Genomic DNA, 21,397 nt, shown 5'->3' on the forward strand with positions numbered 1-21,397 from the left:
TTATCTCCATTATTTCGTGCTAGCCTTACACAATCGCAAATCATATTGATGGTTTTGCGGAACGAGAAAGTTTGACAGAAAACGAATGTAATCGGTTGTCTCTCCAGAGAGCGATATAAAGGCTAAACAGATAAGATCTTGTTGCGGAAAAACTCATTCGTTTTAGAATCAATTTTTTACGCAGTAGCATGATAATAAGGGGTGAAATCCTTGAAGCATAGATAATAGTATTCGCTATCTGAAGGCAATGCTAACAGTATGTTTCTGCTAAAGCTATATTCCCAATGTTATGGAGGCGTGAAATTATAAACAAACATGGCTGCTGTTGGTATATGGGAAAGATTACCCCCAGATGAATTTAAACAATTGCAAGAATATACTAAGTGTAAGTTCCACATGCTATGTCTGTTGGTACTGTAACTACGTACATAAACAGATGTTTTAAACTTTTATAGTCAGCTAGCTGTAGTTTTATATGTTGTCACATTTTGTGTTGTATGTGCTCACAGAGCGTAGAGGTTAAACATATACTTTTTACATTAAAATCCTTCAGTATATGCAGAAACTTTACACTAAATTAACAAGCAGCTATATTTTAACGTTATAACTAATAAACAAGTATTGATATTCTTTACGTTTTGAAAGGATTTGTGCACATGTGCAAAAAAAAATCAAAAGCCAACAAGCAATAATCGTAAACTTTAGGTAAAGAAAATCAAATTTTAGTCAGTAGAATTCTTCCACTTTGGCTTATAGAACTATATATGTTTTATTCATATGTGTGCTAAATCCAAACTAAATGCAAACTATAAATTTTGAGGTCAAATGATGCTTTATGATTGGAAATATGAAATGTACTGATCCGTTGATTATACTATGTGTATTTTTTTGCCTGCTGATTTGCTTATGCAGTCCGGGAATATAAACAATACTGTCATAACAACATTTGTCTATTGGCAATAACTACCCAATAGCTAACAAAAAAATAAAAAATACTCGTTGACTTAATTGTGTCATAAGGGTTAACCCCATGCTTACTCCTAATCAGAATTGCAGCTTAAAGTCTTGTTTTGTCATGCTCTATTGACTTTTTGCACAAAAAGGATGGGGTTAATGAATTAGCGGTTCTGCAAAGAGTATTTTTCAATTAGAAAAATTTGTTTTATTAGGCAAATTAATGACAACAAGCATTTTTAGATTCATCTTTGTCATATTATCCCGACTTTTTCAGGAAAGTCAGGGGAGCACATAAAATGTTTTTTTGTGTTGCTGTTGTGTTGCTGTTGTTAGTTTAAACAGTAGTGGCATAACAACATGCAAGCATATAGCTTCCATGAAAACCTTTATTTAATGAACATTCTGATTTTAAGGCCAACACTGTTCACTATGGAAAAAATGTGTGTTCAGAATAGTATTTTCACTGATAGTATTACTAGTTAGCTGAGCATGGTGAAGGTAATGGCTTATTAATTAGCCTTACCTTATTTGTGTTTGAATTCCATCCTTATGAAAAATTTGTTTCAATTCTATAATATATTCAACAAATAGTGAATTATATTGTTACTTGATAATGAAAAGCTTTAATTTCAAATAAGTGTATCTAAAAGCCTAATATATTTCCCACTAATATTTATGATAATATAAAATATAGTAGAAAAGCGATGTTTTGCCAAAACTAATTATAAAATATATACATTTTTTTTATAGGAATAAGAAACTTCATAATTTTCTAATGCTTTTTTTAATTATTTTGGGAATTAATGAATTTAACAACTTGTTAATGTTCTTAATTTGCCCTACTAACAAAATATTGCATATATAGACACTTCCCAATACTATTTTTAAATTTTTCAAAAATTATGATATGAAATTCTTAAGGGTTCAAGATTTTCAAGACGCGCAAATAAACCTGCTAGGTGTATCAGTGTTTTTTTAGCTCAATTATAGCCTGACCTTTGGATTTAACCTGAAAGAGACATGACATGCAAAGTTATACAAAAACAACTATTTAAATATACCATTAAAGAGTAGGATAAGGAGATTGAAAACACAAGGAAAACCAAAAAATGATAAATTACTAACAATGTTACTTTTTTATCAGAATCATGTACCACCACAGGTTTTTTTGGTATTTTGACCAACTAAGCTTTTGATGAACAAGCATATGCAGCATCCCTGGACATTTTAGCAAACTAGGTGGATTTATAAACAAATTATAAGGAAATTTTGCTTTTTTACTTTTTTGCAATGTCCAAATCAGTGTCTGATATTTATGAACTTGTTCATATATACAAAAACAACAACATTACCAAAAGAGTATTCTTTTACACCAAATTGAGCAAAAAACTTCAAACACTCTTTTAGCCATGCTAACATCAATGCTAGTTTCATAGGGACGTCAAAATAGTTTTAAAAATCTCAAAACTAAAACAAAAATTCTAAAAAAAACTGACATGTCTAGATGTAAAAAATTATTTTTATCATGTAAAAAACAAAATGTTAATTTGTTAACTTTATCTTTCAAAAGAATTTATATTTTATTTTTACCACCTTCAATTATGTATTTCTTCCATTTTGCACTTTTTTAGTTCTAAAATGGACAAAACTTTGTATATGAATACAATAGAAACAGTAAAGTGTATAAATTTATTGTTTTTAGTCATCATAAATTGACTCAAATTGATGTTAAATATGAAAGCTTTTAAGAATACCACAGTATTCTGGTATCCTATTATCCTATTAGTTGCTATATGTAGCCAATTTTGTTTTCTTTGTTTTTTTCCTCATATAATACCCATGTCTTATATGCGATAAAGTTGCTGCCAAAATGTACAGGTAGTTGGAAACATCCAGCTCTTCACAATATATATACTTATAATAAAGTTATTAATAAGAATATATAAGTATTTTCATTACAATTTTTTTTCTCAAATAAAAAAATATTTCCTGTCAATTTTTATATTTTTAAGACCTTATTCAAAAATTGTATATGTAAATTCTTTTGAAATGGTTTTTATTGTGTGTTCAATAGGAAAATACTCTCGCTCCATTTCAATTCTTCTATTTGTTTAAACATCTGCCATGCAACAGGCTGGTGTAAGTCAGGATTTTCTATTAAAACCTGCTACCTTTTTTTGTCACATATACATAACACATATTTATATTTGCCAAATCCAAAGTATATGCTTTTTTTAAAAAACATTTTTCGTATGTTTATAAGATACACAACACAATGAAAGAAAGAAAAATTGGCTAAATTTTACAAAAAAAAAATGTGGAAAAAAAGTTCTAATTAAAAATAGATCATGGTAGAAGGATTCGTAATAAATAATTCAGCAGTTATATTTTCTTCGTTGTTTGCATTTTTACAACAGTTGTTTGATCTGTGGATAAAAAACTCAATTCACATGAGCTTTTTATTAATATGGCAGGGTCATCAGAAAGCTAGGAAAACACAGCGTAATGAAGTGTGGTGAAGAAGGCCCACATCTTAAGATTAAAACAGTTTAAACTAAAACAAAAATATGTGCATCAACTACCAAAAACACCATCAAATTTTTAACAACCAAAGTTTCCGTTGTTTAAAAATTTAAGCACTGAATATTTCTTATGGATACAATATTTTAATATGAAAGGGAGACAAGAAAAGATTATTTATTTTTACCTTCTTTTAGCTACATTTTAAGCATTTCAAATATTTTACCAATATAGGGTATATTTATTGCATCAAAAGACCAATTTGAAGCCTCGGTGGGGAATGATTGACTTCTTATATTTTCTTAGTGCAAAAAAAATTGATTTTCCAGTTTTCCAGCTAAAAAGTAAATTTATAAAGTTATTCATAAAAACGTTGCAGATGTACAATGTTTTCCATAAAATATTTAGATACACTTAGTTTACATCTCATCTTATTTTTACCTGCCATTTTTTATTCTGAGTGTTCGAGAATACATATAATATTATTTAAAACTTTGTCCTCACATCAATGAGTTAGAATTAAAATTGGCTGGTCATAATGCTAGTCTTTCAAAGTAAAATTTAATGAGAAAAAGAGAAGATGTGGTAGAATTGTATTGAAAATCACTCATTTGTTAGCAAAAAGGTAGGTGCATATAGGGTCTAACCAGAAGGTCAAGTTTCCTTGACCTTAGATTTGTGACACCATTTCCAAATAAATCCTTAATAAAAGTTTTTAAGGGAACTAAATACAAAATTATTTTTTTGATATATTGTTACTACTACCATCAGAAAACAAATTCAATTAAAAGCAGCGATGGAAAAAAGAATGGCGATAAACCTACTTTTTTAGATCACATTTTAAAAGTTTAAGAATGAAGCACGGCGATAGAAATGCTTTTTTTAGATCGCGTTTTAAAAATTTGAGAACAAAGAACGGCGATAGAAAAGCTTTTTTAGATCGCGTTTTAAAAATTTTAAAACGAAGAACGGCGATAGAAAAGCTTTGTTAGATCGCATTTTAAAAGTTTAAGGACGAAAAGAGACGATGGAAATGCTTTGTTAGATTGTATTTTAAAACTTTAAGAATGAAGAATGGCGATAGAACTACTTTTTTAGATCTAATTTGTTTTTGAAATCTTATCATGAAGAGAAAAGTCCTCAAGTATGTTTTTCCGTTTGTGTTGTTAAACGTTGCTTTTTTAAGAAGAACTTTAAAAGTTTTGCATGTTAAAAAATATGCTTCGATGATAAATAAATATTACTAAAAAAAGTAAAAAGTAGCAGCATTATTTTTTTTAAGTATTAAGACCATTGGATTTCAAAAACACAAAATAATATCTTTGAATAGCCTTCACAATCTTTAATTCACCTTATATACTAGCAATTGAATTTTATTTCATAAATATGCAACGTTGTACATCTGAAGGTTGTACAAGTTGCTCCCTCGTGTGACAAAGACCTCAGTTTTAATAAGATAACTACAGAACAATCAAACTACATACTTCTTAAAAATGGTTGCAATCAGAAGAAAAGGGGCCTTAATAAAAGATTCTTGGTTTTACATCTGCTCGTAACACCTTATGATGATTGTTTCCAGGGATATGATGATGAGACAAGGTTCATCTGAAATTTTTTAATGCAAAAAATACAGTTTTTTTTGGATTTGCATATATTTATGGGTCATCAAATCCATGCCATTGTATAATTTATGCTCTCTTTAATTTTATTGATGTTATTTTACTCATTCATTCCCCTTTTTTTAAATTTATAAATTTTTTGATTTTCTTCCTCTTCGCCTCTGATGATTATCTTCTTTTAAAACTCACGGACATAGTTTTGTATTTTAGTTTTGCAGGAATAAGAATCTAATTTTTGACACTAAAATGCTAAAATATTATTTTGCTAGAGTGAGCTAATTGGTGAGCTGATGTTATCAACATTTTTGAATCAAATGTTTAAGGGTCTCCTTAAGAGACAAGAGAGGAGTTGAACGTCCTCCACCATACCTTAGTTTAAAGGGGCGATTGTGGAAGTCCCATGATGGTGTCACTTTAAAAAACACCCAGTCCGGTCTGTGAACGGTTGGCGCTAGGAAGGGCATCCAGCTGTAAAACAATGCCAAAACTCTTTATTAATGGCCGTAAGAATAGTTGATCAGACAAACTGCGTAAACGGGGCTGGAATTCTAAGGAGTAAAGGTGTCGCGTACAGTAGGACAGATGTCAGGTGTGAGCATCGTCAGACCGTTACCCAGCTATCACATCACAAGGTAGATAACACTAGGTTGAGGATGGCTAGTGTAAATGTTGGTACTCTGAGAGGTAGAGCAGGTGAAGTATTTAAAATGTTAGAACGTAGATCTGTTGATATGTGTTGTGTTCAGGAAGTCAGGTGGAGAGGAGCTTCAGTGAGATTTGTGGAAGGTAAGAGGGCAAGGTATAAGCTTTTTTGGATTGGTAATAGTGATGGATATGGAGGAGTTGGCATATTCGTTGCGGAGAAGTGGGTAGAAAAAGTAATAGATGTTATGCGTGTTAATAGTCGTATTATAGTGATAAAGTTTTTGATAGGTAATGTGTGGACTCAGTGAGGAAGATAAAGATAAGTTTTATGATGAGTTAATAGCAGTCACATCAAAGTTTGGAGACACTGAACTTGTCATGGTGGGCGGCGACTTTAATGGTCATGTTGGGAAGTCATCTGAAGGTTATAGAGGTGTGCATGGAGGCTATGGATTTGGGAGCAGAAATAAGGAAGGGGAGAGATTGCTTCAGTTTGGAATGGCAATGGACATGGTGGTTTGCAACACATCATTCAGTAAGAGACAGATAAGGCTGATAACATATGAGTCAGGTGGTTGTAAGACACAGATAGATTACTTACTGGTTAGAAAGTCAGACAAGAAAGTGGTGAAGGACGTGAAAGTTATATCGGGGGAAGAGTGTGTTTCCCAACATAGGTTGCTGGTTTTTGATATTATCCTGAAGAGTGTTAAAGAAGCCAAGGGAAAGTACAGGCCCTGTCGAAAAGTCTGGAAGCTGAAGGAAGAGATTGTAGCAAGACAATTTAGTGCAAAAGTTCAGCAGTTAGCCTACAATGGTCAATGTGATAGTGACAATGTTGAAAGTACTTGGACTACTTTGAAGAATTGTCTTCTAGAAGCTTCTGATGATACCTGTGGGTGGACGAAAGGACCAGCTAGACATAGACAGACCTGGTGGTGGAATAATGAGGTTGACCAGTGTATAAAGGAAAAGAGGAAACTTTGGAAAGAGTGGAAGTCAGGTGGTAGTAAAAATATTTACTTAGAAGCTAAGCGTCGCGTTCGTACAGCAGTGTATAAGGCAAAATCAGAAGCAGAGAGAAACAGATTTGCAGATGTGTTAAGAAGGGAAGACCAGCGCAATGAGGTATTCAAGATAGCAAAGCAAATGAAGAAGACTAATCAAAATATTATATACGTAATGATGAAGGTGTTTTGGCTAGCACAGAGGAGGAGAAAAGGGTAGCTTGGAAGAATCATTATCAGAGGTTGCTTAACACTGAGTTAGTTGGGATGATGATAATTTATCTGATAATGATGTTGTAGAAGGGCCAGCTATGCAGATCAAGACAGAATGGGTAGTGGAGGCTATTAGAAAATTGAAGAAGCAAGGCTGCAGGAGTATCAGTATTGTTGCAGAGATGGTAAAAGCATCTGGATATATTGGAGTTGAGCTTATTACAAGTCTTGCTAACCAGATTATAAAGGATGGTGCTATTCCGAGTGAGTGGCAGTCGAGTGTAATAGTGAATTGTTTCAAGGGCAAGGGTGATGCATTAGAAAGGGGTAACTATAGAGGTTTAAAGTTGGTTGATCAAGTAAGGAAAGTTATTGAAAGAGTGATTGATAAGTTACTTAGAGAAAGAATTGATATAGATAAGATGCAATTTGGTTTTGTTCCGGGGCGTGGCACTACAGATGCAATATTTTTACTCAGACAGCTTTAGGAAAAGTATTTAGGAAAGAGAAAGAATCTCTATTTTGCCTTTGTAGATTTAGAGAAAGCTTTTGATAGAGTGCCACGTAAAGTTATTTGGTGGGCTATGAGAAAATTAGGTGTGGATGAGTGGCTAGTTACGATGGTACAGTCTATGTACAGCAATGCTAGAAGTCGTGTCAGGATTAACGATTCACTTAGTGATGAATTTAGTGTAAATGTTGGTGTACATCAGGGTTCTGTACTTAGTCCTTTGTTGTTTATTCTAGTCTTAGAAGCGCTGTCGATGGAGTTCAGAACAGGTTGTCCATGGGAGTTATTGTATGCAGATGATTTGGTTCTCATAGCAGAGTCGATGGAAGAATTAGTTAAAAAGTTTGAGAAGTGGAAGAAAGGACTAGAAGAGAAAGGGCTAAAGGTAAACACAGCAAAGTCTAAAGTCATGATTAGTAGCTTAGATTAGACCTTGTAGTTGGAAAGTGGCATTGTGGAGTTTGCAGGAAAGGGGTTGGTAGTAACTCAATTTTTTGTCAGACTTGCAAGCATTGGGTACATAAGAAGTGCAGTAGTATTAGTGGAAGGTTAAGAGCTGACATACAGTTTGTATGCAAGCGTTGCAAAGGTGAGATTATAGAGAATGAAGTATTTCCAGCTTTAATGATGTACAACAGTGGCTCGTTAGAGATAGTTGAGAACTTCTGTTACTTAGGTGATATGTTGGGCAGTGAAGGGGGTGTTGCAAGAAGTGTTTCTTGCAGGATAGGTTCTGCTTGGAAAAAGTTCAGAGAATTACTTCCTTTGTTGACTAGCAGAGTCTTGTCAATTGAGTTACAAGGTAGGTTGTATGAGGCCTGTGTAAGAAGTGTTATGTTGTACGGTAGTGAGACATGGGCAGTGAAGCAGGAAGATCTTGATCGTCTAGAAAGGAATGATATGGGAATGGTTAGGTGGATGTGTAACGCCAGTCTGAGAGACAGAAAGAGTTCAAATGAGCTAAGAAGTAGGCTAAGTATCCGTAGAATTAAAGATGTTATCCAGATAAGAAGATTGAACTGGCTGGGGCACTTGGAAAGAATGGAGGAGGATAATTGGGTAGGAAAGTGTAGAGACTTGATAGTTCCTGGGGCAAAGCCCAGAGGCAGACCGAGAAAGACTTGGCAGGAGGTTATAAGGATAGACTTGATACAGAGGAAGTTGAGTTTAGATCTAACACAGTCTAGATCAGATTTGAAGAGGGTCATTGATATACCCCGTCCGACCCATGCTAGCATGGAAAAGGGACGTTAAGCCGAGAATGATGAATGATGATGAAATGAAAGCAAAGGACGTTTTTAATACTGGTTTGTATATGCACACAGTTTTGAAATCCATTTTTGGTTATACACTTCTTTCCTAGCAGAAAAAATTGTTTTTATTACCCCCTGAATTATTTTGCATTTAATATGCAAATTCTTAATGTGAGGTGCATCATACAATGAATAAAAAAAAGGATGAGCTTCTATTATCCTTCATCGATATAATTTCATTTTTTATGCGAATATAAACTTGTTATTAATTGAGAAGTGACAATCCATCAAAAATGCCCAAATTTTTTTATGAAGACTGCTTGATCATTTGAGAAAATGCAGTTTTATTCTTGTTGGTTATCGTTTTTTTCAAAACTAATAAGAAGAATTTATTTTCATAAAAAAAGCATTTACTTTTTACATTTGGTTTTATTGTTGGGTTCATAAATTTACCTTTAAAAAGTTTTTGTTGGTATTGCGACAGCAAATCTCTGGCATATATTTGCAATCGAGCAACAAACAATTTGAATCATAGTTATTTTGGTTTGTGTTTAAAAGTTAAAGTTAAAACGAATCACAATGTTTTCTCTTAGACTCGTACTTCTCGCTGCTGTTTGCCGAGTGCTGCACTCTGCAACATTATTTTCGTTAAAAGACCCAGTCTTCTTGTTTTAATGCGGCCCATTGAAAAGACCGTATTAGTTTATCAATTAAATTAAAAGTTGACAGCTTAAAAATAAATTTTAATTCGTCATAAAGCTAGCTATAAAATAGTTTTTAATCCTTTTGGAATCAAGTGGCATCAAAAAGGTATCAAATACAGCTGAAAATTTTTTAAATAATTCTTCCACAAATTTATCCCCATATTTTTATTAAAAAAACGCTTCTGTGTTTTAAATAATAAAATAATAATAAAAATAAGAAGCTGCTGTCGTTTTAAAACCTAATCTTATGAATATCTCTTCACTTTTCAAAGATTGATGTTATATATAATGATAGTTTTTATATTTAGAATTCTTTATTCTTTATTTTATAAATTAAATTTTAAGGTCAAATGACAACTTTTTATACGTCTCTTGTAACAATACAAAAGTTACATGTGAAAAACAATTGTATGCAGAATATTCACAGGTAAAAAACTGGTAAAAAGGTTTTTTTCTCATTGTTATAAAAGTCAAGATGCTTGTTCTTATGTTTTTTAAACATGTATTCCTTACCGTCGCTAACATTTTCTTAGGACTACGTGAAACAGGTGTAATAATATTGACGATTTCACGTAATTACACATTTTTTTAAAAGAGTAAGGTTAGTATTTTTATTACACTGTATTTTTCCATGTCCACAGGGCTTGCTGTCCAAGAAACAACCCCAGAGACGAATTGATTAACATCATCATCATCATTATCATTCTCAGCTTAACGTCCGTTTTCCATGCTAGCATGGGTTGGACGGGGTATATTAATGACCCTCTTCCAATCTGATCTAGACTGTGTTAGATCTAAACTCAACTTCCTCTGTATCAAGTCTGTCCTTATAACCTCCTGCCAAGTCTTTCTCGGTCTGCCTCTGGGCTTTGCCCCAGGAACTATCAAGTCTCTGCACTTTCTTACCCAATTATCCTCCTCCATTCTTTCCAAGTGCCCCAGCCAATTCAATCTTCTTATCTGGATAACATCTTTAATTATACGGAGACTTAGCCTGCTTCTTAGCTCATCTGAACTCTTTCTGTCTCTCAGAGTGGCGTTACACATCCACCTAACCATTCTCATATCATTCCTTTCTAAACGGTCAAGATCTTCCTGCTTCACTGCCCATGTCTCACTACTGTACAACACACAGGTTTTTTATAAGAGTTTTAGCTTAGACTGGATGTGCTTATTTCGTAACCCTTTCTCAGCCTCAAATCTTCTCAATTGTGTTCTAATTTAATTTTTTAATAAATTGATTGTTAAAGTTTTCCTATAAAAAATATGTTAGCAAAAGTAAAATATTCAGAAATAATGTTGCATTGCACTGCTAATCATGTTGTTATTAGAGGATCCTTTAAAAACAATGAGGTTGGTGCTTGGTTGTTTAAAAAGTATTACGCATTTAAGAATACGGTAACCCTTTTGATACACACTTTATACTTTAACTACCTCAAAATAATTTTACACCTTTTCCTCTTCCACATTTCTCGAAAAGATGTACCAACATGTACACAATATTTTAAAAGGAATAATATTTTCCTCTTTAGATTCTAATACCTGATTTATATCTATAACTAGTTTGAAAATTCACACACAAGAAAACATGTTTCCTTTAATGTAAGAAACATACTTTAAACAAGATTTTCTGAAATGCATGGAGTCTGATCGTTGTTTTTACCTTTAAAATGTTTTCACCAAGAGACATACAGGTTTTTTTTGTTTTTATAAGAAACCAGGTTATAAGAAATCTACATGTAGAATCTCAAAAAATTAAGAAACTTTCAGAACTACATTCTTATGACTTTTTTTTAAATAAGAAACTTTTTTCCATATTTTGACTTTTCATTGGAGGAATTTTTCAAGTTAAAACAAAAGGAATGATTTAATAAATTACAAAATATTAAAAATGCTGTTTTCAGTTTTGCCTATAAAATATTTAGCCAATATTACCAATATTATTGAATTATTAACAAAAAAAGGAACATAATGATAACCATCAAATGTTCAAAAAAGGAAAACATGTAAGGGATTACCATGAGAATAGCGCCTTTCCTATATTTTTTACCTTACATACAAAACGTTTTCTGAATGATCTGATGCTTTTCCTTGGTGCTCATTAACGACCGGAAATACTTTATGTAAATGAGTGTATTTTTCACATTTCTCTGAAGTTACGCCTGACTAAAAATCTAATATTCTAGCAACTAATTCTTCTTTTTTTTGGGTTTTACCCGTCTTTAAATTTGATGCTCCAGTTTGAGCCACAGCATCTCAATTGGATTTAAATCAGGGCTTTCTGCAGGAGTAGGCCAACAGTTGATGTTATTGTGTTTAATAAAATCAAGGTTGTATTTACCTATAACAAGAAAAATAATATATAAAAATAATAATAATAATCCAATGCATTTCCATTACTCTCGTTTTATTGAGTGACTGATTGGCTGGCGTAATATTCAGACATGAAAAGAATGAAATAAGCTAAGTTTGAATAAATCATTTTAACAAGAAATCTTGTATTAGATCCAAACAATCACAAAAATTATTTGGAAAATACGTATATTTGATTTACAACGAAATCATCATCAGAGTGAATAATTAAAAAAGATTTTGTGTTTAGTATGTTATCTTGCTGAAAGTGATGTCCATCAGAGTAAACTCTCTGGTTAAATGGCAGTAGTTTTTTTTGTAAAATTTCATATGCAAAAAATTATTTTTTTATTATTCCAGTGAATAATAAGATATCCATAGGCCCCTTTTCGGATATACCCGCCCATACAGTATCTTGTAAGGATACTTGCAGTTGGTTTTCAGCTTGGAAGACAGCTTTTTTTGTACGAGAACATATTTTTCCGTGATTATCCATCATTGTCATGGATTCATTGGTGAAGATTACGTCTTCAAACTGCTCCTTGGTCTGAAGAAGTTTTGAAAAAACTCCAGTCTTGTCACTTGATTTGGAAGACGCACCAACTGGCAATAGCGAGGACCACTTAAAGTCTGTCCTTTCTTTTGCCTTGCTTGTCGAAGCATGATGATGAGACGTCCAGTTAAAATTCACTATTAACAAGTTTTTTAAACATCTACAATATATAAAACAAATATATAATTACATTATTTTTTATTTAAAAATGAAAAAATGTTAAACTTATTCATATGCAAATATTTCGTACTAAAGATAATAGAACGCTAAAAAAATATTTGGAGCTTACCAACTGAAGTTAATTCATCGTTTTTTTCATAGCATGTGTCAATAAAATTATGATGGTCTGATGTGAGTTTTCTTTTTCAACGACTCTCTTAAAATGTAGTTTAATTTTACAACTGTTAAGTATTTTGCATATATTTTTGGTTTATCCTTCTCTTGAAAAGAATTTTATGGTCAGACAAATTTAACTTTTTGTACAAAAAATACAATCGCGTCTATGACGAAAAGTATACACCAAGCAAAAGCTAAAAATATGCTTCGCTAAACTCGATAAAACCAGAAACAAACAAATTAACTTTAATGAAAGATACTTTTTTGAAAAAAAAATTAAATTATACTGGTTATAAAAATCGTGGAGCTCGCAAAAATGATTGTGGAACGCACAATCATTCGTGGAGATAATAATATTAGTGTGGTGGTTACGATAAAATGTTTGAATGTTTGTTACACATAAAGACCACAATTTTATCATGGTTTGGGTGCACCACGCTCGTTACACAAACACGATGTTAACAAACCTTTTTGCAATACTGTACCACCCAAGTTTTTTTGTTTAATTTCCCTTTAAAACCTGTATTTTATCTTGTCTTAAATAATGGAAATAAGCCTACTTGTATATCTGTTTTTGTTTTGAAAAATACACTTGCGAAAACACAGAATCAAATGAAAACGAGATTAGTTGAGGAAATTTTCAGGATATTAGTTGTTCACATGCAAGTTTTAAGAATGTATCAAATTTTGACCTTTTCAGCTTTTTACTTTATTTTTGTAGTGCGTATCTATTGATATATATTAGCTAAACCATCTATCTCTCTGAACAAATGCTAAGATGACAATTCATGCTTTTAATGCAAAATGTTATAAGTAGGTTATCACCTTGAATTTTTTATTGCTATGGGGCAAATTAAGTTTGAGTCCCCAGTTGTCAACTTCATTTACTTGTTACTTGTATCTATATATTTAGCTTTGTTTTTGAATTATATATTTTTTATAAAAGACGACCTGGGACAGAGGCTTAGTATGTAACAAAGGTAAGCAAGAACATCTCAAAGAAAGCTGTAAATTGCTTGGAAAAGTCCTTAAATTTCAAAACAAAAAACAACAGCACGTAAAAAAGCCTACACAGATATTACTTTGGGTTAGCCCTTTGAGTTATTTAAAAACTGTCAAAATCTGATCTTGTCAATCTCAAATATGATTTTGGTTTACATTCAAACTATTAAAACAGGATGGTACACTCATCACAGTTAGCTTAAAAGTAGCCAAACACCTTCCTGTTCCTTATACATATTTCTAGACAGCTGTCGAGGTGAGTAGAATGAAATCCAATTTGTAAGAAGTGTTCATGTGTATTGAATTAATGTTTAAACAAACTAAGATTGTATATGCTACTCAAGCTGTGGTTACAAATCGTACCTAGGTTGGAAAATAAAAACCTATTTAGTGAATCTCATTATTTTCTTTGGGTTTGAGGAAAATAATGATTAAAGTAGTTGTTAGCCCATGGAAAAAATCAACGAATAATGGTCAACGTAAGCTTTAATTTAAAAAATATGTTAGGTCATCAAATGCTGAGACCTAACGTGAATTACAAAGGCTGTATCAACCAACAACAAGTTATCTGTTATTTAAATTAATAATGAAAAAGTTTTTCTTATTTAGTAAGACAAAACTTTAAGACAAAAATTTCCAGGGTAAAAATATTATACGTTCTATATTTAGATTCTAAAAGAAGATTAAAAGATGTACTAAGTGAATTTCGAGAAGGTTTATATGAAGATTACAACACAGAACAGGTAAGTGTTACATGAAGGCTTCCAAGCAGTTGAAAACATTGAGCAGATATGAATTTCTTTTCATATTTATACATAATAAACACACACTTTTTTATGTTAAGATAATTTATTTTTTACTTCCTATGGTTCACTTAGGAAAAAATAACTTACCAGAAAAGGAAAATTAATTTGAATATGCGAAATATCAGATATGGCGACTCTAAGTTAATTAGTTATTCTTTTCACAAAAACAAAAATATAATGATATCAAGCAAAAAGAAAAAAAAATGAAAAAAACAAACATTTTTAAAGAAAAAAAATGAAAAAAACAAACATTTTCTCATCACATCTCGTGAAAATATAATGAGCATAGAAGATATGATTTTATTTTTTGTTGGTTGAATGTCAATCTACAATTATACTAAACAAGGTGAATCAATAATGTTACTTTAGGACCACCATTGGTAAGGCCACTTAAAGTTGATTCTTAGTTCATGGTAATTTGTTGCGATAAAACTAAAATGCGCGATGCACTAATTTTGTAATCACAAAAATAGTTACATTGTTAAACATTAGTTTAAAATTTTATGTGATTTATAACAAAAATTAGCCACTTTCGCTAAAATAATTATAATAGAAGTGAAAAACAAGACAGATTATTGTTGTAACACCCTCCTTCGTTATGATTAATATATATTTTTAAAATTACGGTAGCTATGGTCAATAACTAGTCAATGTTAACTTATATTATAGCACAATAGTAAATAGGGAAATCTAATCAGTAGTTTTGGGCTGTGAAGGTAGTTTAGTTGGGTTGTAAGAGCCTTCTTTTTTTGTACGTTTGATATTGATAAAAATATTCAAAAAATTATTAAATACTCAAAAGAGCACCAGGAAAAAGAGCATACAATCATAGAAGTAAGTAAAAATCAGGACAATCCATCTTAAGATTCTAATAATTAAAGAAAAACAAAATTAATTAACAACAAGATAGAAACCATGGTTGTTGTTTTCTTAGTACAAAAATACATGAAGAAATTTACCAAATGCTTTAATATAAAGTTGGATACGTTAGGAACAATGATTTGTGAGGATTATGAATTACTTTGGGTCAAATTATTTTGACTCATGTAATTTATAATGCATAGATCCTTTGTGACTGTTGCAGGCTTATCGGAGTAGCAAGATATTTGTTTTTGTAGTTTTATGCTTTCTTCTTTTGCTCGCCTGTGGAAAATTTGCTTGATCAGGGAGGATAATTTTTCATTTTAAGGGTACAGTATACCTTTTAAGCATGGTTTATTAAATGGCGATTTTTTCTGCAATAGTTAATCAAAGTTTATTCATTCATACATCACCAAAAAGCATTTTTCAACACCTACTAAATGGTATAAAAATGATTTGAAACTTTTTTTCAGAGACATTTTTGAAACACACCCTGCCTTCAAAAAAGTGACTTCATTCACAAAACTACTTCGTTTCCAAATCTCATTCGATGTTCTTTAGAATCGTGATAGATGTATGTAAAAACGATATTTTAATTATTTTCCACAAAGTCCCCATTTTTGATTTATTTTACTTTTTCTAAAAACGCCATTTTTTAACTGAAACTTTTGTCTTTAAGATGTAATATCTAGAGAATCGTTGATTCTTTTTTAAAAAATATCGCTTTTAGATAAACATGTTGGCTTTAGCACAGTAGCACTCTCCCTTGTAGATCTTCTGTAGTTTTGTAAAAGAGATTTGAAATGTAATAGATGGTATACGAAAAAAAACACTACGAAAAAGTGTTTTAAAGATTTTTTAAAATGTCACACCTTTCAGGCATACTCATAATGATGGTAATACTTCACACTTCCGAGGCGAGGAATATTCACAGGGTTGTCCTTTTAAATTTTATTATTCGCAAAGACGTGACTGAGAATACCATAGAAATAGAACTTTCTAAGTCGTTTAACATTTTTCTGTCACTTGCATAAACAGAACAGGATGGCATACATTTTTAGAACTGAAAGATTTGAGGTGGGTTTTTTTTTCAGATGGTCATTTCTTTTTGGAAAGGAAATATAATTTATCTTTAAAGGTTATACTCAAGAAGATGATAAGTGTAAAAAAAATTCACTCGTAATTCCTATTGAATTTGAAGGTGTAAAAGACCCATCAGAAGAAAAAGTTAGTTATTTGGATAAAGTCAATATTCCCTTTCGAAAAATAAATAAATAGTTTCGCCATTGGAAAGATCATCGTTCCTTTGGTATAAATGGCTTATAAAAAAAACATGATTTTTTGATACAATAAAGGTATACCGTCACCTTAGAAATTGCTAATTTTAGAGATTGCTTAATGGCAATAAAATAAAATACCAACTTTTCTAATTTAATTTATTTCACATCAGAAAAAACTGCCAACTTAAAACGCCATTTGCCTGCTTTATGTTGGAAAACTTGTGTTTTTTCTGTCGTAAATTTATATTTGGTTTTGTTATCACGCGCTCCCATACACAAACAACTTGACTTAAAAGAAAAAGTAAGAGCAGAACTTTGGCAAATATTTGCTAAGATTTTGTTGACTTAGTTGTCTAATTAAAAAATTAAATTAGGTGGTTTAAAAGGCAAATTAGAAAGTTGAATTAAGTGAATTAAAAGGCGAATTAGAAAGGCTGAATACTAAGAAAATAATACAGGTAAAGAGGTGATGATGAGATAATGCAATGCTGCAATCGTTTCTAACCTTGGTAACTGTTTTAATAACAATTTTAAAAACATTTTCTTTTACACCCTCAGAATTGCTAAAAAAGTAGACATATGGACTGTGTATCAAAAAATGATTTGACATTGAAAAAAAAAGTTTTAATAACGTCATTGGTATTAAAAATGAAGTCATATCCGCAAGAAAGTTTGCTATTTAAAAAATGCAGATAAAAGGTCTGGTTCTCCAGAAATATTGGCAGGGATGTCATTAAACTTGCAGCCCATTGATAACTACCTAATGACCAACATACAACACATATGTAATAAATATTTTTTGTAACATTAAAACACTCTTTTGTGAAAACGTGTGTATTAGTGGTGTGGTTATGAGAGAGAATTTTGAATAAGTTCATGATAACCTTGACTATCAAAACAATTGTTTGTAATGTATAGATTATTTTTCTTATTCTATTTATTTTTTTAATTTTGTATACTTAAGTTTTTCAATGAGTTTGAGTTTCTGTTGCTGGAGTAGCCAGTCAAATTGAAGACAAGTGTTTTTATATTTGATAAATATTAAAAATCAGGTCTGATGATTCTTCAATGCTCTTTTTGTTAATTATAAAGATATTATGCAATTAATAAAAAAAATGTTCTTTTTATTTAGCCAATGGGTTATGATGGTTTTAAAATATTTATGTCATCTTACCTTGGGGACACTGTGAGTGATGAGCTATGTCAGACATTGTTTTGGACTTTTCATAAAAAGGTTCCTGCCTCCGATGCCGCAAACATAGAACTGCCAAATGCATTGCTGAAGAAGTTTTTAGTAGAAAATGGTAAACTAGACAGTATTGATGGATATGGTAAATTATCTACTGTAGTTTTAGGCAGTTAAAATGCATAGTTGCTATGATGTTTACTGGACCAAACACAAATGAAAAACCCTTTGGTATTTGTTAGAGGGATGATGTAGAAATAAACTTTGCACTAACTATGCACTAACACTATGCCTAATGCAAAAAATGTTCAAAGTTTGCCATGCATCTCTATTCTCTTGTGAAATTTCCCAAATTGTGTACTGATATCAAGCTTTTGCATAATCTTAGTTATTGAATCAGTTTTAAAATATTTGAACTTCTTTTTTAGATTCTGCATATACAAGAATAGCCAAAGGTGCAAGACGTGCAACTGTTGTTGCTACTGCCACAGTTGTTGCTGGTATTAACCGTAACGACAGTCCCAGAGGAGAACATGCTTCTCCAAGGCAAACGAATTTGAACTCCTCAATGAGTTCTAATAAATCTGCTTTTAATGACAGTCTCCAGCCAGGTTAGTGTGACATAAAGAATTCCTATGTGAGTTAAATTCTGACTGGAATTTGCTTTAAGGTTAGCCATTTCAGTTATGCAGTTGCTTAATCACATGAATCTTTATGGTTTTTTCTCTATAGCTTTGTTCAAATTTTGCTCACAGTGTTTCAATCTGTATTGAAAAGAATTATTTTGTATTAAGTAGGATGGTAACAAAAACTCTTATATATCTTTACAACTAGCTTACACCTTTATCAAATACAATAATAAAGAATTACCCTGGTGTAATAACACTAACCTTGTTTTGGTACCTCGTGATCACTGTAATAAGGTTAATTTGCGTATTTTTAGGTAACCTAAACAAGAAAGCGTTATCTGATTTTGAGGTCTCTAATTGTCACCACGACAACCACATTAATCAAGGGCAAAAGAGTCTTTCATTTGATGAATCGACAGGTGATTTAAATAACCAGAAGACGTCTGCACATGAATTGGCTTATGTTCCCATGATTGAAATTAAAGAAATAGCATGTTATTTGTCATTATTAGAAGGTGGTGATGTGCAAGATAAGTTAGAATGTAAGATTTTTTTACTTTTTTATATACTTATAGCATTCTTCCTATATTTTTATTATTGCTTTGTTTTTATATTTAGGCCATTCTAGCCAGATTTAAAAACTCTTCGCCATTTACACTATAATGTATCCCCAAACTGAACTTCCTGTGCAAATTTTGCAGTAGTTTTAACATTTTTCCATAAACAAAGTTCCTCAATTTTAAGATACACATTTCTTCAAGATGCACGTCTTGTAGAGCCTAATTGTTAAATCTATATATTAATACGCCTTGTGTGTATTGGTGTGTGTGTGTGCGCCAGTGTGGCCAAGGAAGAAAAATTATCAGTCACTTTCTTATGGCTTGAGCATTGCCTCCCTTGAGCGTCACATTACGCTAAAGTTTACCAAAATAAATTTTGTTGCAAATTGTTTATCATTGGCGTTTTGGAATAAAATATTGTTTTATAGGGCATATGCAATATATATAACAAAATAATTAAATTTAACCTCTCATCTTTTACATTTTGATTTATTTTTTGTGGGAGAGTGTCAGTATGCAATAGACCGAAATGACTTTTTGAAACTAATTGGCTAATTGGTCAATTAGTTTCACACCATACAAGCTGTTATTTTTTTTAAATATATTTTATGTAAACTTTTGTAACAGACTACTGTGTACCTTAGGGGTACTAATTTTCACGGGTATTTATTTTCGCGAGTCAAAAAAGTTGTACTTCGCTTTGCAGGAATTAATTTTCGCGGAAGTAGACTTTAAATAAAAAATGTAATTTATTAAGTTTGCATTCCACAAGAAACCCTCCGAAATGGGAAATTAAAGCAATTAAAACACATGTTCTAAAAAATTGCCACTTTCTTACTAATCATAAGCCATGGTCTAATGCATCAAACGCATTTCCATCATCATCATCTGATTCTGGTGCTGAGTAATTATTAGAATCACCGTCAGGTTCTCATTCTGAGTTGGAGTCATCCTCACTTTCCTGGATTTTCTCACGAAAACAATCAAGCTCTTCTGGAAAGAGGGTCGATAACCTCAGGTTTTCACGTAACTGGAGAGATTCAATCAGAGGGCGTATATCTGCAAATGGATCCAAAGATGGAAGACCCCTTAACCATAGCGCTGGTTTGAGAACTAAAAGACGATAGTCAACCTCTATGTCATCTAGCTCCACACGATTTTCAAGTCCTAGAGATATTTGTCTTGAAAACCATGCAGTAAACTTCCCTTCAAGAAGTCTTTCGTAAACTTCTTCATGGTTAATCCAGTGGTTGAACCACATGTGTCATGTTCGGTGGTATCTTCGTTGACAAAATGTTGTTATCTTTATGTTTGGGAAGAAAAACAAACGATGTGATGTGATTTTTCGCGGGTATTAATTTTCGCAAATTTCAATTGAAAAAGAAATTTGTGGGTATTAATTTTCGCGAGTTTAACATCGCGAAATATTTCATGTGCAATTAATTTCACGAAAATGGTTAAAAAACGCGAAATTTGCTAAAAAAATGTTCCCATGAAAATTAGTACTCCTAAGGTAAGATTTAAAATTGTGTGTAAGACTTTATTAGTGGTAGAGACAGCATGCAAGTTGCTGAAAGGACTGAATTTTGTTAATTTAGGGTTTACAAACCGTTCTCTTTAGGAAGGACTGTATGCAATATATCGAAAAACGTTTTTTGCATTATAATTTATTCTTGCAATTAATTTTTTTCAAATTTCGTATAAATATTTCTGCAATATTTGAAGTGTTGTTAACTGTTTTTTTTTTAACATTTTATGTCAAACTTTAGTACTGTGGACTATGGAATAAACTAACCGATGTCAATATATATAGGATTTGTGTTTGATATTGATCAGCTTTTTTTTGTATGAGACACAATGAAATATATTACAATACACATATTGAATGATTTAAATTTTATGGGTGGCATGTATTTTGAAATGCTTTGGTGAACCTTTTTTCAAATAATTTGTGCATTTTCAGAGCAAGTATTTTTAGTATATTTAGCTTTTAATGTTACATTGTCCTGCAGTTGTTGGACACATTCAATTTTGTTAGTCACTTATATGTGACAATTCCAAGGAATTTGATAACAGTTATATAGCGATAATTTTCACTTATTGATGTGCTTTATGGCTATATTGCTAACAGTAACAAGATTATCGATAAATGTTAATATTTATTGGAAATTATCGCTAATTATAGCTAAGGCTATTTTATCGCTAAATTTATTGCTATATCTCTTACAAATTTATTGCTGAATAAATTATAATCATAAAATGGTGGCGTTAGCTAAGAAAGCTATGTAGCTTTTTTTATTGGAGAATCAGGGGCTTTTGGGATATTTGATCAAAGCAAACAGAAAATTCAAAAATGACCAAGAAAGTTTTGCTAGTTATCTGGATTTTTAGGTTAAGTCAGGA

General features: G+C 31.5%; 1 protein-coding gene across 2 annotated transcripts in view; it reads left to right on the top strand.

The window, feature by feature from the left end:
- The first annotated feature begins 54 nt into the window (after nucleotides 1–54).
- The window catches only part of LOC130622125 (diacylglycerol kinase beta-like), a 41,899-nt gene continuing 20,556 nt past the window's right edge, over nucleotides 55–21,397 (top strand). Inside the window, exons 1-5 of one of the 2 annotated variants that reach the window (XM_057437530.1) lie at nucleotides 55–385; nucleotides 14,342–14,415; nucleotides 17,752–17,923; nucleotides 18,234–18,416; nucleotides 18,749–18,976. In XM_057437530.1, the coding sequence (XP_057293513.1) occupies nucleotides 316–385; nucleotides 14,342–14,415; nucleotides 17,752–17,923; nucleotides 18,234–18,416; nucleotides 18,749–18,976 (727 nt within the window). In that variant the 5' untranslated portion in view covers nucleotides 55–315. Of the gene's footprint in view, nucleotides 386–14,341; nucleotides 14,416–17,751; nucleotides 17,951–18,233; nucleotides 18,417–18,748; nucleotides 18,977–21,397 lie in introns of both variants that reach the window. The other variant, XM_057437529.1, reaches the window with a different exon arrangement.

The sequence above is a fragment of the Hydractinia symbiolongicarpus genome, chromosome 12, assembly GCF_029227915.1.
Source record: "Hydractinia symbiolongicarpus strain clone_291-10 chromosome 12, HSymV2.1, whole genome shotgun sequence".
Taxonomy (NCBI): domain Eukaryota; kingdom Metazoa; phylum Cnidaria; class Hydrozoa; order Anthoathecata; family Hydractiniidae; genus Hydractinia; species Hydractinia symbiolongicarpus.